The sequence below is a fragment of the Accipiter gentilis genome, chromosome 11 (assembly GCF_929443795.1).
Source record: "Accipiter gentilis chromosome 11, bAccGen1.1, whole genome shotgun sequence".
NCBI classification, from domain to species: Eukaryota; Metazoa; Chordata; class Aves; order Accipitriformes; family Accipitridae; genus Astur; species Astur gentilis.
In genome coordinates, this window is record NC_064890.1 from 10,559,644 (window position 1) to 10,584,584 (window position 24,941).

General features: G+C 37.3%; 1 protein-coding gene across 6 annotated transcripts in view; it reads left to right on the plus strand.

Annotated features, from left to right (window-relative positions):
* PCLO (piccolo presynaptic cytomatrix protein) overlaps nucleotides 1-24,941 on the plus strand; it is a 379,284-nt gene that overhangs the window by 19,406 nt on the left and 334,937 nt on the right. For 5 of the 6 annotated variants that reach the window (XR_007507699.1, XM_049814305.1, XM_049814306.1 and 2 more), the window contains exons 2-3: nucleotides 2,249-3,497; nucleotides 15,304-16,710. Coding sequence is in view for 5 of the 6 variants with exons in the window: in XM_049814305.1 (XP_049670262.1) it covers nucleotides 2,249-3,497; nucleotides 15,304-16,710 (2,656 nt within the window). In the remaining variant the exon portion in view is untranslated. The remainder of the gene's footprint in view (nucleotides 1-2,248; nucleotides 3,498-15,303; nucleotides 16,711-24,941) is intronic. The other variant, XM_049814309.1, reaches the window with a different exon arrangement.

The window sequence follows — 24,941 nt, forward strand, 5'->3', positions numbered from 1 at the left end:
GTGGGGGTTCAGTTCATTAAGTTGTTCTCAATAGACATTAATAGAAAAAAAATTTGCTTAATTTTGAGAGGAAATGCTAAGAAGTCTTACTGAGTGTCACACTTACAAAGTATGTTTATGGTGTATTTTCCAGAATAAATATGTATTTTTATTAATGCCATCACTCTATTGACTTAAAAAAAAGTTAGCCACTAGGGCTGTGTATAAGTTTATACGTATCTTGTCTGTAGATATGAAAACATCTAACTATCTTGGTGTTGTGTAGTTATTGCACTTCCCTTTAAAACTATTTATACTGATGAATGGGAAAAAGACATGCCTTTTTAAATAGGTTTTTATAGTTATGACATTCAAGAAGGAGACCAATAGTCTTTTTGTTAAATCTCCTCTTGACTCCAAAGTAAGCTTTGATTTGGCTGTAATATTCAGGTAAATGAATAAAGATGAGCTCTGTGAATCAAGACCAAAGTGAGGAGAAACAGCAGCAAAAGAAAAGAATTAAGTGAGGGTGGACTAAATGATTTTGCTTGTTGAGTCTGGATTGAAGACTTTAAAACAATAGTGGGTTTTTCATGATTTAGAAGGCTTAAAAATAAGAAAATTCTTGTCAAAATAAAGCCAAGATTTTTTTTTTTTTTTGAGGCTTTCAGATTCTCCAGATTAATTAGAATTGTTCAATGTCAGTCTGTTGTTGTAAACTTTCCATTATTATGGCCAATAATTTTAAAAGAATGGGGAAGGGTAAATGGAGTTATGGAAGGCTGGAAATAGTTTGTCCTTAACAAGCATTTTATGTGGAAATTTTTAAATTGCCAAAAAAAAAATCAGATACAAGATTGTGAGAAAATCCTATATTGTGAGAATTATGAGCACAGAAATTGCTATCAGTTAGCTTTTATATTGCCGTTGGTAGGTGTATAATGAAAACTCAGAAATAATAATAAACCTGTGGTAACATTAACAGTGTAAAATATATTTTTCAATGTGTCTACTATATATAATTCTGCAGAATTCTGATAAAACTCTTAAACAGAATTGTGCAGGTTTTTATTTATTTATTTTTTAGTTAAAGAATACAGTTAAACATAATAAGTGATTATTTATTTTGCTTATAAATACCCAAGAAGAAATGTCACGTTGGGAAAAACAAGATCACAGTTAACTGGATCTGCCAAAGTGAAAACTGAAAATTTTGTATTTGCAACACTGTTGTGGCACTGAAGAGAACACTGTATCTTCCAGCAAAAGCACAGTGATAGCACTGAATAGAATATTTTACTACATCCTTTAGCAATAGCATTGAATACAGTATTATTTCCTCCAGCTGCAGCCAACTATAGCAACAAGTAGAATACTATGCCACATCTGAAGACATGATCTTGATTTTGGTTCCTAAACGCTTAGTTTTTATTTTCTCCTATATGAAAACACAGAAAAATATTATTGTTAGAGAACTGGGAAAAATCCTTATGTAATGAGAGGTTTTATTTTTATTTCTGGGCAATGTGAATTGTTGGGGTGATGCTGAGAGGAAGCTCTACAGTAGTTCTATTTTAAAAAAAAGAAAGCTTCAGGACTAATTCTGTGAACTGTCTCCTGTTTTATCTAATTGAAAATTCTTCTGATTTGTGAGTGGATGGGTGGCAAAATAAATACTTTAAAAAGAAGCATATACTCCTTAATGTGCTTGGAATTTAGGAGTTTAAATCCTTGCTGCATAGTGAATTGTAGAAATATCCAAACTTTGTACAGGTAGCCAAAAGACAAGTACCTAAACATTTTGTGTTGTGTAACGTTTTTCTTGTACGGCTATGCTTTGATCGGCTAATTTTCTGACATCTCTTGTTTCTTTTAGTCTTCTCTGTCTCCTTATGTTTGTATGCCAAGGGGTAGAGTGGAGAGTTAGTCATTTGGATTTAGGTAAAATAGGAAGTGGTACCTTTCAGTTCTTCAGATTTCTGAAAATTATCTGGTTAAATATTGTCTTATTAGATTATTTTCTGAATAATAAATCCATCTATGACTGAATACTTGTATAAGTCTTTATAGTACAATAATTTTTATTTAAATACTTTTTTCGTGCACCTTATGTTATAAGCCTTGGTCTTGCAAACACTTAAGCACCTGAGAAACTTCACAGTGCCCTAGTGCTTCACAGAGCACTTCCAGGGCCACAGATACATCTTGTTTTATCTCATTTTTCTAGTACTCTGCATTATTTTAATTTTATTACATTTTCTGTCTGCAGACATCCTGAGCTTGATACAAGCCACCATCTCAGGCAACCAGGTAAGCCTCCAGATCCAGGAGCACCAAGTTTAAGTAAAAGCAGAACGGTAGATGTGCTGAAGACAGAACAGTGGGCACCTGGACGGAGCCCTTCTTCTATTAGTCTAAGGGAATCAAAGTCCAGGACTGATTTTAAAGAAGATCAGAAGCCAAGTATGATGCCCAGTTTTCTCTCAGAAGCCAATCCATTGAGTGCAGTCACTTCAGTTGTGAACAAATTCAATCCTTTTGATTTGATATCAGATTCAGATGCAGCCAATGAAGAAGCTGGTAGGAAACAAAAAGTTACCCCAAAAGAGCAGGGGAAACCTGAGGAGCAGAGGGGGCTTGCAAAACATCCAGCTCAGCAGTCTCCAAAGCCAGCTGTTCAACAACAAGGACCCGTCAGACCTACCCCCCAGCAAACTGAGTCTTCCAAACCAGTGCCTCAGCAGCAGCCTGGGGAACCAAAGCAAGTTCAGAAACCAGGCCCTGGTCACCCATCAGACTCTAAGCTAGAACAAGCGAAACAACCGTCCCAGCCACGAGGACCGCAAAAATCTCAGCCCCAACAGTTGGAACCAACAAAGCCTGTTCAACAGCAAACTTCTGCAAAACCTTCATCGGGCCCAACAAAACCATCACCACAGCAAGCAGACAATGCTAGAACGTCATCCCAAGCACCACCTCCCACAAAAATGGCATCGCAGCAGCCAGGACCTGTAAAACAACCATCTCAACAGCCGGCACGGCAAGGAGGTCCTGTAAAGCCATCTTCCCAGCAAGCAGGGCCTCCAAAACAGCCTTCTCAGCAACCTGGACCTGAAAAGCCATCTGCTCAGCAAACAGGATCTGCAAAACCACCATCGCAGCCTGGATCTGGGAAGCCACCTCCGCAGCAAACAGGGCTTGTAAAACAAATGCCACCACAGGCAGGGCCTACAAAACCATCTTCTCAGACTGCAGGGGCCACAAAGCCCCCGGCACAACAAACAGGACTTACAAAACCACCGGGCCAGCAACCGGGGCCTGAAAAACCCTCGCAGCAAAACCAAGCCAGTGCAACCCAACCCACTGAGTCTGCCCCAAAGAAAACCTTCTGTCCTCTTTGCACAACCACTGAACTGCTGCTGCATGCTCCAGAAAAGGCCAATTACAACACGTGCACACAGTGTCATACTGTAGTCTGCAGCCTGTGTGGATTCAATCCTAATCCTCATATAACAGAGGTGAGTAGTTTTTAAACTGATGTTCGCTACTAGAGCAGAAAATTAAGTTTACCTTCGTTATGCTGAAACATCGGATGTGTTACGATGTGTCATCATGATCACTTGCGGCCTTAAGAAGTTCAGTGAAAAAAAAAAATCATGCTGTTTGGGAAAACTGCTTACAAGTAAAAGGGGGTGAAGTTGAGGAAAAAAGAAGGTAATGGTTCTCTGTTTGTATAGTGTTTGGAAGTGTGTTCTCATCTCCTCATAGAAAAAGAGCAGGAACCCCACCGTGACTTTTTTGCCATTTTGCTTGACTTCAAGCACTCACTGGCTACCTTTATAATCTGACCACAATAGTCATGTGCTATTATGTTTATAAATAAATTAAATTTGTTGCTATAGGAACTAACTAAGCAAAAAAACCATAAAAATGACTCTTCATATCTCCAGTGGGTGTTTTGGAAAAGGATATGGGGTGGATTTGCTTTGTAACTGTTTGACTGTTCATTAGCTGAAAGCCTGAGTCATGAGTTTTAACTTAGTGATACTCAGGTTATTTCATTCTTGTGAGATGCTAAGAATGAGATCTCTATGGACTATTTCTAACCTTGATCACCATTCTTGCTGTAATTATATAACATAGAAATGGCATAGAAAGTAATATTAGGACTTCAAATGAACTTATTTTAACCTGATGTTTGTGGTAGCTTGATTTACGTGCTTATACATATCCTTTACTTGCTCTGCGTGGGAATAAGGCTTCATATGAATGTCTGATCTCTCCTTATTGCTTGAGCAGCTTCTCATACATCCTGATATGCTAATTTTAAATTTGCAATGTAGTTTGGGTTTGTTTTCAGTACCAACACTTTTATCAATTTATACAAATTCAAGCATAGCAGACCTGGCGCCAAAGACTAACTAGTGATAAATAGCCAGAAGGAGTATTTGGGAAGCTTATTTTTGTCTTGTTTTGGTATTAGTTTAGCTGATCAGAGATACTGATAGGAAGAAGTACAGACTGCTATTGTATTTTGAACCCGACAAACAATATCACTATACTTAAAATTGCATCAAAGAATCGCTGAGGCTGAAAGGGTCCTCTGGACGTCATGTAGTCCAACCCTCTGCTCAAAGCAGGGTCACCTAAAGCAGGTTGCTTATGGCTGGTTTTGAATATCTCCAAGGATGGAGACTTCGGAACCTCTCTGGGCAACCTGTTTGCTCAGTATCACAATGATTTAAGAACATTGCTAGCAGTTAGGTTGCTTTCTAGTGTGCATGTTTGTTAGTGGGTACCTGGTAACAAATAGCAGGCTCTTTGCATCCAGCAAGTATATTATTTATTGATTTGTTTTTAAAATTGCAAATTTAAACCTGAAAGACTAATCACAGTAACCATTGGTAGCACATTGCTTTGTTTAGGAGTGTACTCTCTTGTTTGAGTTTAGGGAAACTCAGGATTGAGAAAGTTGGCAGTAATGCTTGGACTGGAAAAGAAGTGACTTGAACAGCCACGTGCACAAATATCAGAGCATCTGCAACTAACCAGGTGCTCAAAGGTTATATAGGATCAAAGCCTATATGAGGAAAGGTCATCAAGCATGTTGTCTGGACAGTTTGGGGTAAAAAAAGATATATTTATATATAAGGGACAAGAGATGTGATACATTGATGTTAAAGTCAAAGAGGAACTTTTGAAAGAAAATGTTACCTTCAAGTTCTGACAGAATGTTTTTAGACCAAAATTTCTTACATTTGTTTGTGGGTGCTATGTTGTTTATTTCTGTAGTGTATTCCTGGAGTTCCAAGTTTTTCTTCCTTTAAAAACTTAAGATTTCACCTGGAATTGGTCAACAACTTTGATATGTTCAAATTAAATGGATTTTGAGAGAGAGGGAGTTTATATAAGAAGATCTCAAAGTATTTGGAAATTCTGTGAATAACTACTAGTTTTTGAAGCGGGTACTCTGTAAGTGTGAAATTCAGGACTTTAAGACAATAAATACAGCTGTATTTAAGACTAACTGATTGCATACATATGTAAAAGCAGATTTGAATTTCATATTACACATTGAAATAAACACAGGATATGCATTTATTTCATGATGAAATCATTTCAGTAATGAAGGTATTGGACGTCTAATTTATTCAGCTATTAGTTCCAATCTCCTGACACCCACTCAGACTCTTCTCATTTGCTCAGCTTTGCACCACCAGCTGTCTTGGTGAAACTTCATTGTGGGTGTCCTGCTCCAATCTGCAGTGAAGTGCAACGAAAATCACATCTGACTTTATTACTGAACAGTTGGAGCAAAGTAATAGAACCTCTTCTGGCACATATAAAAATTTGACTTCAGCTGCAGAGGTTCCCACTTGAGTTATTCTCAAACTTTACTTCTAGTTTCCCTTTAGATTATTAACAAAATTTTCTGATTCTTCCTTTACGATAGCTTACACATTTCTTCATGTCTAGCATGAAAACCATGGTTTGTGTCTTAGCTGTTAGTCTTCTTGATTATAGTGCAAGTTTTTTTCTTTGGGCTTCTCTTATTTTAAGTTCTCCTGAAGTGTTATTGTCCAAAAGTCTTTGTCTCTTACCCATGCACTTACAGGCTATATCTTCACCTCTTACTGTTATACTTCGACTTCTCCTGCTGTTCTTTTTGCCAAGTTTCATGATTCTGTAATCCTGTGTTGTGCCTTTCCCATGCCCTTTATAGTTATTGTTCTTATTGCTTATGTTAAAACACATTACTGATAGGAAAGCAGTAATTTCAAATTGGATGTGGGGAGAGTGAAAGGCATTTAGTTAGAAAAGAATTTATGTTAGTTTTATTCTCTAACATTTTCTCCTGTACAGCTGCTTGAACTATCTTCTTAAGGTATTCTTACAAGTTTCTTACAGGATAGTTCAGTCTTCATAACTAACAGAGTGAATTACTTTTCCAACATAGATCCTTCTAAATTTCTGTATTTCTAGCTGATTCTGGAAAGAATATAGCAGGCTTTACAAACTGGCTCAGGAGGTAGATTGCGTGCATTGTAAAACCACTGTAAAAAGTGTTGATTTTTTGAATTTTTATTCATTCTTTTCATTTAAACCTCTATTTAAAATGCAGTAGTACATGTACCCTGTCTGTTTTAACTCACTAGAGAGAACTGTGTAACTAAGAGCAGAAAGTGATACCTGTGTTGCCATAAGGTCAGACCCCTTGAACTATTTCTCTGAACCATCTGACATTGCGGTCCCCTTGGGGAAAAGGGATACTTGGTATCTTGGTTTTGTACAGCAGTCTAGAGAGATAACACACCATACATAACGTGTTCAGTAACATATGTCTCTCTAATCTGTCTAGGTATTCACACTCCACTCATCACCATGGCACATGACTGCCTAGCAACAGTTGCATAAAGTAATGGGAAAAATTATATAAACAGGTTTGATGACTGTTACTCTGTTCCATTTTCCTTTCACATACATCAGAACCTTGTAGAAGGTGTGTATGTATTTATTACGTGGTGATTTATTTTTCTCTTTTATTTTTTAGAAAAAAATATTTTGTCAAAACCACTCCTGTGAGCCATTAGCAACAGAAACCAGCACTTCCCCCAAAAAAGATTCAGCCTTCTAGAACATGTGAATAGGAGTAGGCTTTCTGAAAATGAACAAAGACATCTGAGGAACTATGCATTTTGTTAAACACTTACGTATAGTTTTTGATAAAGCTAGGTAAAAAGCATGAACTACTGTAGTTCAGTCGAAATCGTCAGTGCGCATGCTTGATAGCTGGGGTAAATTTTCATCCCCTGTGAACTAGTTATTGGAAGTTACATACAACATGGACTGAGCAAGGGTTTAAAGTATAATATATCATAACATTTGTTATGATGGGCATCTGTAAAGTTGATGATCAAGTGGAGTGTTAAAGCTGTTAATATTGGAAACTTGGCTCTGTGTGACCTCTGCTCCATGAGCCCATCCTTGATGAGTATATGTGCAGATGTGAATGCCTTTTAGGTAGTTTTTGGGAGGGATAATTTTTCATGGATTTTATCTACGTCAGTCTGTATTTCATCCACTGTTTCAGTATGCTTTTAAGAGACCACTTAAAATTAGTCTTGGAGCCAGGTATAATTTTTTACTTGGATACTTGCTGAAAATTGCACATTCAGATAATATGAAGCTGTGTATATTGATGCAGGACTTGTTTACTTGCCAAAAGCTCTTCTGGATGGAGGTAAAATGAGTTCTAAAAATTATTTTATTGGTTCTGACTGTTTTGGAATCAACATGTTTGTATCAAAATTGACTTAATCGTAGTGGAAGAAAAGAGGAGGGGGAGGAAAAAAAAAAGGGGTCATGTCTCCCAAAGTGGAGTGTATGATTTCAGATCAAATAGAACATTTTACTGTATTTACACCTTTCTTTTTCAATTCAACAGGAGAAAGAATATTTTTTAATCCCAATTGAAAATATTTTCAGGGTTTTTGTTGTTGTTGTTTTTTTTTTTTTTTTAATTTGGGGTGGGGGGGATGGTGTCTTTTTTCTTTTTTCTTTTTTACTTCTTTTGTAAGAGCTGGGAATTTTCCATATCAGTTGCTGCAGATACACAACCTTGTTTTTTTTCCTCTTTCTTTCTGCTTCCATTGCTTTGTACAATTATATCACAACCTTTGGTGATTTGAGAGTGCCATGATTTGGTTCAAATCTTCATAAAGATTTTTACTATTTGTATTTGTTTTTATTGATGTCCTCCATCTCCAAGTATTCTAAACCGTAACAAATACTTGGGCATGAAGTATTTTCAGTAACTAGAGAGAATTTAAACAGTCAGAAATGCATTAATTTTCTTCAGTTATTATCATTATTATTAGCTTGTATAGGGAGAAGAATATATAATAATTTAAAATACTATTCATATAAGGAAGATGACTATAATTCTTGTGGTGAATCCAGATAAGTTTTGCTTATACTTACAATAAAATTAATAAAAATTACTCTATTAAGTCTTCGTTGATTACGTGACAGTAAAGGAAGCTATTGATTGAATTGAAATATTCCCTGTGGTTTACAGTCTAGACCCTGCTGTGGTGTTGTAGCAGCGTGTAAGAACCAGAATGCAACGTGGACTGGAAATGACATATAAACAAAAATAAAACTGCCATCACTGTAGATAGTGACATGCCACAAAGTCTAAGCTTTTTAATACTAGGAAAAATAGCTTTGAAACTGTACACCCTATGTAAGCTTAGAGTTGGCGGGATATTCAGAGTTAGTTAAGTTGTGCAAAACGAAGTAGAAAAAAATTAAGGACTTGAATCTGACCATCAGCTTTTAGCTTTTATAATCATAACTATTAAAAAAATGGGTTAAAAAAACCCCTAACAAAACTCAAAGCTTTTTTTAACTTTCTGAAAATTTTAATTTAGATGTCAACTCTTAACTATGCCGAAGTAAAGCTAGAGGTGCTCTGTAAAAGAAGATGGAGTTTAGTCTGCGTTCAAACTGATCAGAAAGCAGATTCAAACAAGCCTTGTTTAGTTGCATTTTAAAAATGATCAAAGATTGAAATATTTCTGTGTGAAATATTTGTTTTGGTCCAAAGAGAACTTGGGGTGTTCCAGTATTAGTAATACTGCAATTTATATGGAAATTGAGAATATTCACCATTTTTGTGATGAAATGAAGTTAGTATAGTTCCTTCAGTTTGCCCCTAGCTAGAAGTGCCACATAGACATTTGGGAAAATTGTAAAGATCCTCAGATAGAAGGGCTATAGAACTACAGAATATTGTTTCTCTCTGTGGAATATTCTTAAACACACTCCCACACTATTTCTCTCTCAGAGGATGGCTATGTGCCTACATTTCTGCTTACATTTAGGATTAGATGTATTAATAGTATTGATGCCCTATGGATTTTTCTTCTCCTTTTTTTTTTTTTTTTTTCCTCCCTTTTATGAAAGGGGCAGAACATAGAAAGAAGCAAACACCTATGCATGGCAAATAGTTTCTCAATATTTTAATTGGGCAATATTCTACAATATGTTGGAATGTTTTCTCATTAGCCCAGAAAACTGTCCTGTCCAGTTTTTAACACAAGTAAATAATAAATTAATCTGCATAGCTAAAGATGTCAACTGCAGTGAGCCATCTGTGCCAGTATTGCTGTTGCTCAGCAACTGTAATTTACTACTATGTTAGGCCATGTGATGTGGAGATGCTGTTTGCTGGGTAATCACTGGGCAGGAAGCATGGCCCAGCCCTGCTCTGACCAGACAGCATAATCTGTTTTCAAATCCCAGCGACAGTCACTCGGATGCGCTCTGTGCAGCACAGATGAACTCTGTTAACCTTTTCTTTGCTGCTGCCTTGATTTGCAGTTCCATTTTTTTGTTAATCATTCATGTGTTTCTAGCATATTAAATCTCAATGCAGTTAATGAAAGCAATCAGCATTTGTTGAAGTGATGCATGATGCAGTGCACTGAGCTGTGTTTAAAAGTCTTTTTCCTTGTCGTGTGCATGAGGCAGCTTAAACACATGCTTGGCTGTAAAAACTAACTTTTAGATATTCTGTAATACTGCTGTTCAAAAAAAAAAAAAGTCACAAGATTATGGTCACTGTTTTGCTTTATGATTCTAATTATATAAGCTGTAAGATAATAGTTCCCCAACCACACATAATTCATATGAAAACTATAGCTTTTTATATTAGTAATTTAAGCAGAGTAGTGGAGTATGTTTTAAGATTGTGATAACTGCATCACACAGTTCATCTGGTCATGTTTTTTAGTAGTTTTAAAATAGCTAAGTAACATTTAAAAATAGTTTTTTAAAGCGGCTATTTAAAAAGTTTGCTCAAATACTGGTTTAGCACAAAGCTACAGTGCTTGTAACCATTGCTGTGGTTTGTGGAAAAAATACCTGGGGACCATGCTGCTGACTAGAACCTAGCATCATTTTTGTGAGCATCTTGAGTCAGTGTTCCCTGATAAGCTCCCTAGTTGCCTTTTACATCTGATATCTGAAAGGAAGGTAAATATTTATTTTATAGTGATGATCTATTTGCCTCAAATGAGGATCAGTTGCATACTGTGTACAATAGTTAAACATTTGTTTCGGAATAGCTGAGATTTTATTCATGGAAGGGTGGTGTATAAGGAAAACTTTGTCTCTAGTATTGCCCAGGCTTGTTTAGAAGACTTTTTCAGCTGTATGTTGACATACTAATTCAGTTTGTTCAGTGATAGTTGTTCGTTTTTGTTCATAACAGGATTTTCTGATCTAGTTTCTTGTCCCTTACAGTATTCTACCACCCTACATGAAGCTGCATAAAATCATGGGCTCAAGTGCTTTATTTTTCTTGTTTTTCTCATTATCTTGGCAGAAATGTCTGCTAAGAGAGAAATCTGGATTCCTCACTCATCTCTGAAATTGTCAGGAACCAAATAGGCTGATGTATTTTCAGACTAGAAACTGATTTTGTCAATAAAGCTTTGGGGCAGTGCTGAGCAATGTCAGGGAAGTCCATTTACATATCTGTGGCAATGTAAAGGCTCTATAAATCTTTACATTTGTGTGTTGATGTAAAGGGATGTTAATATTTTATGCATACCTTAAAGTTCCTTTTTATAGCACCAAAAGACTAGTCTAAATGAGAATGAGACCCATTGCCTGAGAATGCGGCTCTGTTCTGCAAAAGGACTGTTAAAATGGCTTCTGAGAGCTACATTCATATTGTGTGCCAGTAATTTTTATATGAAATATGTTCAACCTGCAAGACAAAATTTCTTTCTCATGTACATCTGGAATCTTAGAATCAAGCTGGATTCTCTTCTTCCCCTACATCATCTGTAGGAATAGAAATTGAGCATGCCAGTCAATGCACTCCCTCTCTGACAGTTTTCCTACTGCTTTTGATAGGTTTGTGTAGTTGGAACAAATCTGAACACTTTTGCAGAAAGGAATAGGCTCCGGACTGCCTTCAGTTGTGTTGGCTTTGTTTGGGATAAGGAGAACTGAAGTGTAGCTCATATTTGTTATTGGAGCCAACTGTTAGATTAGGAATGCATAAAGAAAGGCAAGCTATGGAACATGGTGCTATAGTTTTCTTCAATGTAATTCTCCGTGGATGATGTTACTTAAACACTGTGAATAAATTCATTTGGTGCTTCCAACTAGTAGAGTCTTTACGAAGCTTTACGTTATGCTTGATGAATACATAAAATATATTTTAATTACTTGTTTGTTGGTATGAGGGCATATAGTTTTTACATCAGTGAGTTAGAAAGCAAGGTAGCACTTTCTGTACTTGAAATCTGAACAAAAATACTGCATGAAATCTGTCAAATTTATAGTCCTCATCATAGCACTTAACGGCATGGGTCTCAGGATGAAGAAAAATCACTTATTGATTTCTTCTAGAAAGACAACCCAGGCTCCACCCTTATCTACCAGTATAAAAATAGACAGCTTGGGATCCTCAGCATCAAAAAAGGATCTCCGTCACAGGTAGACAGGAACTGCAAAAGCTCACATGTTGCCCTGGAAACTTTTGCCTTTAATTCTAGGTAGAGATATGAGTAATATGGAGAAAGAAACAAGAATGTCACAGAACTGCTGTCCAGAAAAATCTTTAAGGATAGACAAACATTAGTATTTTAGGTATTTACATCAGCAGTAAGTTTTACTTCATCTGTAATAATGTGTAAGAGCATCTGTATTTAACAGAAGCCTGTTCCCGTTAAAGTTTATGGAAAATCTCTGTAATTGCAGTAGAAAAACAGTGTTTGATGCAAAACTGCATCATGTTATGCACTTAATTTTGAACTCCTGCAGTTCCAATCACAGAACTACAATTGGTGCAGTTTTGTATTTGTTTGAAGATGATGTGTGTAAGCTATAATGACTTGAGGATTTTGGCGCTTAATTCCTCCCACTAAAATGCATGGGAGGAATTTTATGTCTAAACCAGAAAGATTTTAAAAAATAATACAGTGAAGTAAAACTTCATACACTTTCCATTTTGAAGTTCAGCTGTAGGAGTAGCACACTCATTTAGTTTTAAAGGCTTCAGTTTTATACTGAGAGTGCACGCATGTGTATATATGTATATAGTTATTTTTTTTAAGATAAGGAAAAAATAACAGTTGAGAGTTAAGGTTTTGTCTTCTGCACAAGATTGTGTTGAAAAACGTATAGAATTAACTTTTGTTTGGACTCCATTTAGGTAGTAGAGTCAGACTGGACCTGCTGTGTGTTGAATACAAGCCTAAATACTTATAAATGCAATTGATTCGAATCTGGACACCTTAAACGCAAGAATTATTCAGACTATTTATTCTGTAGCCCCTGCCCAACCCTACATCTACTTTGTTTGGGGCCTTAAAGGTGTCATAGTGACTTAAAATTAGATTTCCTGGAAGCTAAGCGAGAGCAGGTAGGCACTTTAGAGTATAGCACTTTCATTTAAAAAAAAAAAAAAAAGAAAAAAAAAAAAGAAAAAAAAAAAGGCAAGTGGAGGTGTGAAAAAGAAGCAGCAGTAGTGAATTGCTATGAAAAGTGCATGGTGCAAATCTCTGTGAAAGTTCTGTGGTTAGTGGGAAAAGACAATCCTCTCTTAGGGCTGTTAAAGAGCTCCTCACAGGATCCTATCTTTCTCCACCATAGAAGAGAGTCCACTTCCCTAATATAAGAAAGCTTTAGTCACTTTGCCGATGCCAGACAGCTGTGACAGCTGAGGTGGATGTTCAGAGTATGTGGCTTAAGTCTGGCCTTTGATTAAACTTAAACCTTCTAGAAAAACCTTAAGAATTCATCCAGAAATGGTATTAATTATCTAATTAAATTAGATTACTACTATCTAGAAACAGGTGTCATAATTAAGATTTACTTATTGCAAGTAATTGTCCCTTGGACAGGGGACTTGTAGGGAAACAGATCACCAGTCAAACAAAATGGGAGTTAAGCTAAATGTAATCTTTACTCAAGTCCTCTGTGCAGTTGTGAACTTAATTCCTTTAATAATTCAAAGCAGAGCTTAAACACGCATTCCAGTTTTGTTTCAGTTGGTTTCACTTTTTAACAGTCATTTGCAATATGGGTTGCAAGTAGATCGGAGAATTGTTTAAACAATCTAAAAAAAAAAACTGCACTGAAAAGGGAAGATAAAAGCAGCATTATTATGAACGTTAACTCGATTACTGTGAACTTACAGCTGGAGCCAAAATTGGGCATCTTTTTGTGAAGCTGTAGCAATAGTGAGCTCATATTCCAGAGTATATACTGTGTTTATCACAATAATTGGAATAGCTGTGTTTTAGGGAACTGCGTCCAACTGTTCTTTTAATTTTTGCTGCTGGAAAAATACAAGCCTGGCAAAGCACACCAAAATAATGAATTCATTGCCTCAGTCTGTAACATCAGAGTTCTTTCCTTCCTGTGAGCTCTGATAATTATACAGACAAAATCTTTCTTTGCATGTAGTACCTCCGGATTCATCCTATGTTGTACGGTAGAGATTTCAGACCTGAGTGAGAAACAGGATCCAGAAACCTTTACCCTTAGGGGAAAAGATCTGAGTCTCATATTCTGCGTCCTCCTAATTGCAGTTTCCCTCTGTTGCAGTGGTGCGTGCAAATGCCATAGCTGGTACACTGCGTTTGACGCGCAGACTAAAGAAGAGAAGTAGAGCTACAGATGACCTGTTGAAGTATCTACAGGCAGGTGTAGGCCCACGGGACTCTGTGCCATACTGAATGGCATTTTTGCTGCTTATAATGTTTCTGCTAGAGATGTAAAATGTGGAAAATAGCATGTGATGCTTCTGATCACATGTTGTTTTAGCCTTTTTGATCCTTCCTCAGATTGTGAGGGATGACCATGTAGGATTTTTATTTTTTTTCTGTCTTATAAGAAAACACAGTTTCCCTCTAAAGTAATACTTCTTGGGAAGGAGAAAAAAAAATTTTAAAGTTGTGAGATACTAAAATTGGTGAGAAACATGGGTAAATACATTATTTGCCTTATTCCTTCTCCTCTGTGTTGAAAGGAGGGTCCCATTGTATGCAGGCAAACAATATTTACCCTGAGAACTTCTTTTATTAACAAAGGAATTTTGGGAAACCTAATTATGGCTCTTAAAATACCATCAGGACTTAGGCAAAGCTCCTCACTGATTCCAAATGAAGACTTGCCCTCAAATTGGTGGTAAAGTGTGAGTCTGTGTAATATATGGTGTCCCTTCATACCTCTGTGCCTAATTCATTGGATACACATATGCTGCCAATACTTGTGCTCTGTAATTTAAACCATTACCAAAACCATAAGCTGTACAAAGAGCTTGATAGATGTATGCTTAAAGGTAATTATTTATTTACTGTGTTTTAATTCTGATGATTGTTTTCTGTCAGCAGACTTGATATGTCAAACTATTTTAGCAGTATTTGTGGTTTTTTTTTTTCTATTCTGGCAAATCATTGTTATAAATGAATCTCTGCTGGATCCCATGACATTCCAATGCATTTTTTTCATTCTGCTGGGTTTTTATCTTATAATATTCAGCTATGTGTAAACTGAATGTGAAGTCATTAGAAGCATACGCTCAGTGATAGCTTGATTTGCAGGAATGTGGAGAAGAATGAAAAAATCAGTTGGGCATGTTAACCGCAAATCAATATTAGTGGTAATATTTCTCCCTTTTTACACAGAAGTCCAAAACACTGCAACAAGCCATACACTAAAATAGCTTTTTATGTTGATTTTATTAACTTTGTCTTGGCTTAATTATAATACCTTTAAAATTCTTTTTTTCCCCTGCAGATTAAGGAATGGCTCTGTTTAAACTGCCAGATGCAAAGAGCGTTAGGTGGTGACCTAGCACCAGGTCATGGTCCTGGGCCACAGCTGCCTCCACCCAAACAGAAGACATCCATTCCACCTTCAACAGCTAAACCATCTCCCCAGCCACCGCCAGTTCAAAAGAAAGATGCGTCTCCGAAACTTGATCCTTCGCAGCTAGCAGAATCAAAAAAACCCCTGCCACAGAAAAAGCAACCATCCTTGCCTGGGTCTCCCCCTGTAAAATTGAAAGAACCACACGCTGAGCCTACTGAGACCTCCCAGCAAATAGATCTTACTCCAAAGTCTGATCAGGCGAAGCCAACGCAGGCTGAAGATAAGCAAACCCAATCCAGTATACAGAAGCCTACAACGGACACTGTGCCTACGTCTGCAGCACCAGGGCTGAAACAGGATTCAGCAGGTCCCAGACCTCCACCAACTCAACAGAAAGTGGCAGACTCCCCAAAGCCAGAGCTTGCCAAGCCGTCACAGGACACACATCCAGCTGGGGATAAACCAGATTCCAAACCCCTTCCGCAAGTGTCTCGACAGAAGTCAGATCCCAAGCTTGTGTCTCAACCTGGGGCTAGACCAGATGCTAAAACTCAAAAGCCTGTTGAGCCAACACAAACAAAAGATGATCCTAAGAAGTTACAAACAAAACCGTCCCCAAAGCCTGATAGCAAACCAGCTCCCAAGGGCCCACAGGCAGGGGCAGGTCCCAAGCCAGCACCAGCACAGCTTGCACCTCAACCCCAGCCACCCCAGAAAACTCCTGAGCAATCAAGGCGTTTCAGCCTTAATTTGGGAGGCATCACTGATGCCCCTAAACCTCAGCCCACAACACCGCAAGAAACAGTTACTGGGAAACTCTTCGGATTTGGAGCTTCAATCTTCAGCCAGGCCTCGAATTTAATCTCCACAGCGGGTCAGCCAGGGTCTCAGACATCAGCCCCACCTCCACCCGGTCCTGCAGCGAAGCAGCCCCAGCCTCCATCACAGCCACCGGCCTCTCAGGCAGTCCCCAAAGAGGCTGGTCAGGCTCAGCCTCTTCCAAAAGCTGTTCCTGTAAAGAAAGAAGCCAAGCCTCTTGTGACCGAAAAACCAGAGCCATCAAAAGCGGATAGTGTTGTAACGACTAAAGGATCTGATTTAGAAAAGAAACCTGGTTTGGCTAACGATGGCAAGCCTCAGGCTGCTGAAGCTAAGAAACCTGCTGGGCTGTTGGAACCGGAGCAAGCCAGCCAGCCTAAAGTGTCTTGTCCCCTTTGTAAAACTGGACTAAATATTGGTTCTAAGGATCCCCCCAACTTTAATACGTGTACAGAGTGCAAGAAAGTTGTGTGCAATCTCTGTGGATTTAACCCAATGCCGCACATAGCTGAGGTAAGGCAACGGAGTCTGTATTTACCCTGTGTTCTTGCCTGCAGGCTCCCTGTGCTGTGGAGACCATACTGTAGCTGATTTTTAGCTATTGAATTGTCGAGAAAAATTTGAATGTTTCATCATCTGAGGGCTTTTAAAATTAAATATCTGTGTAGTATGAAACTTGGTACATCAGAAAGTACTTCTGATGAATATGCTGTAGATTAAGGGAGTCTGGTACAGCTGGTTGCTAGTTTTTTGAGGGATAAGCAGATAGTTAATTATGGTTATGAACTCTTTTGAAATTGGTATTACTATGATACAGCAAACTACTGTATTTTCAGTCCATTATGGGATAATGTTCTTTTTCATATGCTTCAGTGTTGCACGTTAACGTGTGCTGCTTTAATCAGTGCCCCTGATTCAGACAATACTGAATGAAGGAAAGTGTTTATGCTTAGTTATTCCCCTTCCCTCCTGTTTAATATATCCCTAAATTTATTCCATTAATCTCATTCTGGCTCTGGAGTCTTTGCATATGCTGATGTATTCATTAGGAAGGTTGAAGTTTGAGTGATACCTGTGTGGTGAAATATGTAATTTTTTGGTCTGAATAATATAAGGTTCACAACATCATTCATTAAGGAGTTTGAATTTGAAAGTGCCTTTTTCATGACTGCCCAAGACAGATCCAGTAGGGCCAACTTATGTTTAAAAGAATTAAGCAACTTATTTTAAACAGTTTCCTCACATACCAGGTTTTTACCCTCCTTTCTTTCTTTCTCCTAATTTTTTGGCAAGGGGTTTGGAAACTTTGTACTAGCTTAACAGAGAGGTGGAGGCACACCTTACTTGCCGTATCAATTTGGCAAGTTCAACTCAACAGAAGCAGACCATCTAAAAATACTCGTGAGTAATGTAAATGTGTAAGTTGGTCTGTGTAACACATGAGGAAAGTGGCTGTCAATGTTGTGTCTTTGAAATCTGAATGAATAAATTAGAAATGGGCTCCCAGGGTTAAAGGTTCTCACATCTCTGCCTTAAGGAGAGAACTAACGTTGGGAGAAATAGCAAGTTGCAGGGAAAATATTGCTTATGTTGTCTGCACATGCTTTTTTTGTGGATTGTTTTCTGGAATATACTATCATTTGAAAGGTATTTGTCCTACTATAAAAAGCACATTTTATCTAACTTAGGAATATGTTGTTTACTGTCTTTGTGGTCATTTAGGTCAGAAAGAAAGGTCTGAAAACACAGGATGGTAGAACCAGGATTCAAATGACTTTTAATGTTGCTTATGCTCTGAATTCCAGCACACACATGCATTCCTTCATCACTGTCCAACTCCCTGTCCTATACACACACACACTCTTATGTAGGTTTTAAATGTGAAGAAATGCATATGACTTTCTCCAGAGGCACACTATTATGCACAGAATATCACAGAAACAAGATGTGTCAGTTCTGGTGAAACACTACGCTAAAAAGACAACTACACAAGTCCTGGTGCATGAATTGACTTTGTCAGAGTTGACTTAGGTGTGATGGTGTGGGACTGCCTTGTGGTGTGCAGATTTATACTCTGTACTTCTTCTGTTGAGGATGAAAAGGCTGGTATTCTGTGTCTTTTTTTCGTTTGCTGTTACTGCCAGAGGACTCTCTCTGTTCCCACTCTTTGGAATACGCAGAGCTTGAAATACTATTGATTTTCTCTAGCCTGACTTCCTCATGCCTTTCTTTGCCTCTTTTTTTGGCTCCTTCTTGCTTTTTCTTCTTCGTTACACTACACATTTCCATTTCTGTCCACAGTTTTCCATCTTATCTTCTTTTTTTCTGATCATTTTTGCTGAAAATTGGCAAACCACTTTTCCTTGACAACAGGAGATAGTTTGCTTGGCTGAGGACAGCCTGACTTTCCTTTTCATGAAGATGGGAGACGGAAGAGGGAGCTCATCCTCTCCTCTCCCCAAAAAAGCTGTGTAAATAATGTATTTAACCTCAGATAGCAATTCTGTCCCTGAATGCACTGTACATAGTATAAGCTGTGCATGACAGAAACATGATGATGAGCAAATAGCTTATGCTTACTAGCATACTCTTTTCCTCCACCAAACTTTTCTAACGTGTTGAGTACAGTCTTGGAGGCTTTATTTACTTGTCTCTCTATTTTTTGGGAGGTTATGAAGGAGAAAAAGAAATGCTTTTTAAAAGTGGTCTTTCTGATGGTTTTCTACCTAATTCTTTTATTCCTCTATTCTGCATTCAAAATAAAAATTATAACTCTAGAAGACTATATTCCCTCTTGGCCCCAGAAAGTGTTTCTGATGAACAATTGTAATGGCTATTTTACAGTTTTGCTTTGGGGCTGAAGCTGTATCACATCGATTCTAACAGTCGGTTATGTATTATCTGTATTGTTGCCTCAGTAATGGCTGAAAATTGGTTGAGTTCTATTGACTGAGTGATGGCTGAAACCTAGTTGCCAACAAAGCTTGTATTGGGCTATATGGTAAGAATCAGTCCCACGGAGGAGGGAAATCAGTGTTTTGTTCACAGATACAGAGGAGCACCTAAACTCTGTGGGCACTTCTACCTTAAGATCTTTCAGCAGGGAAGGTCTTTCAGGCAATGTGTTGCTGTACTGCAGACATAGCTGAGAGTACTTTTAAGGGAAGAAGGTGCTTTCTCACAGTGGCAGTTGTTTGTTCTTGCCTGTATGTGACAGAAATAACTTTCAAAAAAGTCTTTAAGCTGCTGCAGTCAGTCCTTTAATAACCCCTCTTCTGCAGGAAATAAGAGAACTAGACTTTTGCCTAGTCTAAATCAACGATATGCTATTTACTTCAGTGAAATTATTCTGATTTGTGCAAGCTGAGAATTAGGCTAGGATACTTTTTCCTTAAAAGGGCTGATTGTTCTTTTTCTCCCAATTTGTTGATCCAACAGTCAAACAGTTATTTACTTAAATAGTAATTTATCCATGAAGCAAACAGTCACAAATGATTAAATAAATGACACTTGATAGATTTCAAAGACCCACAGGACCATGTGTGCCCTAGTGCATTAGCAGACTCCTTATTCTGCCATTTGCTCAATAGGGAGGAGCACTGTTTACCAGCTCTGTAATTAGCTTTCCAGCTCAGGTAGTTGGAAGCGGCTCTATTTTTAGTAACAAAGCACAAGATCGCAACTGCAGAAGCCAGAAATGAAGTGTGTGGCAACGACCATTTTGTGCATTTAAAACTCAGTGAAGCTGTTCGGAATATTGAATAGGAGCGGAGATGGTTGCCTATAATGTGTGTTGAGGCAGCAGAGTCAGGAATATAGAACCTGTGATGAAGTAATGTAGTAGTAAAATGAAAAAGAAGATTTAAAAACTAAGCTAAGGAAAACTAAGATATCCAAACTTGTAGAATCTGTATGGGCAACAAGAAAGGATAACTTCATAATAGTCACATGTTATGAACAGAAAGAGCTCAAAATGTAATGTGTGTATATAAGAGTGTGCTAATGGATTTAATCTAATAGAACTGCCAAGGGAACAACAGAAGCACTTTTTAGTCTACTGATAGCTATAAAATTATTTGGAAAGGTGCTTGGAAGTAAAAAATGTTCCATGTGTGAAATAAATTATGGGGGCTACGGAAAGGAGAGAATTGTTTTGAATGAAGGAGGACAGGGAGGACTGGGGAAGGGCAGAAAAGACATCATATCTTGGACTTGCTTAAGGATTTCTTGTTTGAAAAAGATGTGATCTGTTAGAGATCTGATCAGAATAGGTAATATAAACAATTTCAGAGTGATGTTTCTTAATATGTTTATTACAGAGACTATTGTCTGTATGAAATTGTTTGACATGGGTGGATATGATAGCAGGAATCTATAAGCAGGAATCTATAAACAATGACCTTGATGGTTCCTGTCCAATCCATATTCTTATACCATAGATCTTTTTAAAAAATAGATGTGTAACTCGCCAGATAATTTAGATGCTTTTCTGATTACTTATTTTCCCACTGTTACTTATCAGACCAAACTAAATAAATATTGTTTTACTTCTACCCATACACTATGGACAGAGGGAAGAGCAAAAAGATAAATTCACTTTCTAAGTAAGCACAGTGCTATCATTAAACTCAACAGTATAACCAGGTTAAAAATGGTACCTTGCTCTTCCAATACGAACTTCTAGCAGTAACAGTAAATAGCATTTTGGGACCCATACAAGCCCCTCTGGAGGTGAAGGGAGCTCTCTTGTCATGGCATGTTGTCATATACCTGAATACATCGTGGGTTCTTGTACCCTCTCCTAAAATCCTGCAGAAGGGGTGCTGGCACAGGTGAGTCCTTGATATAAATAATTCTAGCATTTTCTATTTTTCCAAACTGTCACTGATACCTAATTGCAAATGGAGTGAGGCCCTCAGCAGGTGTGACCCCTTATTCAGGCTTTAATAGTAGGCTTCAAAAAAATACTTTAACACCACCACCCCCTCACCCCCCTTCACCCCATCCTAAGTGAAACGAACCCTGCTATTAAATGCCCAAATGTAGTTTGGACTTCTTAAAGCAAGTTGCAGGAACATTGTAAAGTAATGAGCCATATATGATTCTAATGAAAATCCCTAAAATGGTGTACTGCATCATCTGAGGTGACACCCATTGCCTCTCCTTAATTTATTAACAACTCTGTACTATTGTGTTTTTCCTATTCAAGAAAGCTCAGACCGTTCTGCAAGTTGGCAGGTTTAACTCCTATTAGAAGTTCCTATCTCCTCTGTTATGTTTGGTGATGAGTTGTTTTGGAAACAGATGGTGTCTGGGAAACAGAATGAAGAAGAATTTGCGCTTAAGAGACAAAGAGAAAAACAACCACTCCTTTCAGTTGCATAATTTATCTTCTCTGCCTCTTCCCTCTCCCTTTTTATTTAAAGCTCCTTTTAAAATTTTGATTGTAAAAAAGAGAATGCAATTACTATTTAGTAACAGTAGCCAAATAATACAAACTTAATAGGCTAACACAATGTATTCACCAAAGTTTATGGAAATTTTATCCATTAAATGATAAGTCTTCATAATTGAGAAAGTGTTAAAATGACTACTAATTATTATTTTGAAAGATAAAATCTGGCATTGAAAAACAGAGTGCATGCTAGATGATAAAACTGCACTGTATTTCTTGACTGTCAGAATGAAATTAATTTAACTCCAACTGAGGTATGCTGCTACTTCTGTTTAACTAATTCAATATGTATAATAGAAACAACATTAAAATGGAAATATTTTTTATAGTGGAATGACTCACCTCTTCCATTTTTCCTGTAAAACGCATCTATTGTGTATATACAGAATGGAAGGACTAACATGGAATGACCCTTTGATGGATGATTTAGTCAAAATTGAACACAGATAAATATTTTAAAAAAAAAGTAGTGGTTGAATTCACATTTGAAATAAGGCTGAAGAGCTTAAGCTTCATGAACAGAGTTAGGCTTCTGGTATTCATATTTGCAGAGGTATTTAAACGCTTAAAGACAGAGACTTAAGCTGCCCATGATACTTGCAAGTATGTGTTAGGAGCTTCTGTCCTTCTCTGATGCCTCAGCTGTAAAGCTGTGTTCCAGAAAACTCTACTTTGACCTGATGATTCTCCAGAGGCCTGAATGTCTGTCTTTTGCAGATGGCTTGAGCCATTCCTTTTGAACAGTGTCTAGCTTCTGTTTCAATCCCTCTGGAGTCCAGACATTAAATAAAACGCCTTTTGGGATCTGATTTTGGCACGTCTTTGAGAATAGTTCACCCAGCGGCAGTACTGTTTGGCATTAAGCATCTCAGCTACAGCTACTTTATTTAATAATAATAACAATAATAATAATAAAGCCTGCTCATGGTCAAGTACAACGTGGTGGTGGTTTGTTGAGTTTATATGTTCTCCAATAATATTATATGCAAAATACAGATCTGCAAATAGACATGTGACTTCAGGACTCCCATCCTCAGCTCAGGGCGGTTACTGGGATGCTAGAGCCAAGCTTCTTGTCTCCGGGACTCCTCCAAGACCCCACGCGTTTGCACTCTTTGAGTTGGAACAGAGGAAGTGAAGCCAAGCTAATTGATAGATGTCCTGTGATGGTTTTGTTTGAACTGTCACTGTAGAGGGAAATTAAAACATCCTTACTTTCTCACAAGTTTCTCTGAACAGGTGTCTTGCATTTCAGCAGGGCTACTTGGTCCAAAGCAAGTTATACACTAATGCAGCTTCATTTTTTGGCAGTCAGGTTTTTATGGTTACTTCTGAACGTGATGATCTTGGGACATTATTTGAAAGCAAGGCTTCTTAGGTCTCCAGGGTTACTAGTCAAGGCATTACCTACAAGACTGCATTCTTGTTAATTTTTATTTCCAGTAGTTATGACCATAAAATTAGGGATCGCCTCCCATTAAATTAGAGGAGTGAAAAAGATTGGTATCATTGCTGAAAGTAATAGTGTGACCTTTGGAAGCACTATTACCATGATTAATTGCCTGCTGTTTGTTTTCTTTATCCAGGTCTCTAAAAGTTTCCAAATTACCTCTCAGAATGAAGAACTCCAGGGATGGATAAATACCATTGAAACAAACAATAAGATATAGACATAAAGCTATGCAATGCCAGATGGCTGTTATTAATGTTGGTAATGGCCATTGATGGTGTGAAATCCAAAGGGATGTCTACAGCAGCACTGCTGCTGACACACATAGTTCCTGTCTAGCTGACTATTTTCTTCATCCAGTTGGAATTCATATGCAATGGCTTCTTTACCTATATACGTTTATTCCACCTCTAGATGTCTTTGCACCTTTGAAACATAAAATGCTTAGGTGAATGATTAATGCAGAGCTTTCAGTGTTGATTCTTGTGTGTGGTTTACTTTTTTCCTGTGCTATTAGGAAATCAGACAGCTTATAGCCTAGTGTATTAGAGAGGGTCAAGCTGGAGTCACATCAAAAACAGATAATCAGGAAAATTACTGACCTGGCCTTGAGCCAGGTGATTTTCTTGCCTGTTATTTCATTAGAAATTTGGTTGGTGTCCCATTATTAAATGAGGAAGAAGTCTTCTGAAAGCTAAGCTGGTATTAATTGCATATAAGTTTGAAATTATTATAGTGAACTTTATAATAATATTTTAAAGAGACTTTATTTTATTGAGATAAAGATATTTTTTTCTTTTAGATTACAGAATAATACGTTTTTGTTCATGTTTTATTGAGAAACAAAACTGCTTAATTTAGAGACTTTAAATATTGGTGTAGGATTTAGTTAATTTCAAGATAAGACCCAATGAGTCTAAAACATTTTGGCCCACTTCCAGATTTTGTTAAGCAAACAGACAAAAATCTAATGGATGTTAAGTGTCTCAATTTTTTTTTCACTGCCCAGCTGAGATACCTTAGTGAGACATCACTTAATATCTGATCATGTTAATGATATGTGCAGACACTGTCAAAACATCTGTGATCATAAAAATAAAAAGAATTTACCTTTTTGTCAGAACCCTTACAAGGTTTTGGTCTTCTGATAGATTCGCTGTATGGGGAGCTTTAAATGATTTTTTTTTTTTTTTCCCCCCACCTGTTCTGGCAATATGAAGAGCTGGTGCTCCTTCTAGTAACAAATGCTGCAATAGCATTTTTTAAAAACATCTCTGAGGTTTTTATGTATCTGAAACCAGAATATTTTTCACTGGATATTTGTTAATGTAATAGTTGCATTACTAGGACAGATAGATATTTGTGTAGTTAATAAAATTCTGAAAAGACAGTATACTGTAAATTGAAACATTTGCGTGCATTTTGTGATCTTATTTCTTGCAGAATGAAACTATCTATGTTGTTAAGCAGTTAATAAGTACCAATTACTGCATATGTTTAAAATTTCATGTCATGCTTCTACTAACCAAAAAGCTAATTTTTGCCCCACCATGACAATATGTTAGTAAAAGTCAACATTTTTTACAAAGCAGGTCTGAAAATCACTTGTTTGCCACTGATAACTGTGGTGATTTTAAACTTAATGGGATTGCACAAGTGTAATCAAAGGCATTTTGCAATTAATTTTAACTGCTTGCATGAAGTGTGACCTGCAGTAAAAATAATTAAATAAACCTTAAGATGTAAAGAAGAAGAAGAGATAAGCAAGATGGGGCACTTTTTTGATTTCTGTTTTGCATGCTACACAATAGTACTTCTCCCTGAATAACGGAAAGAATG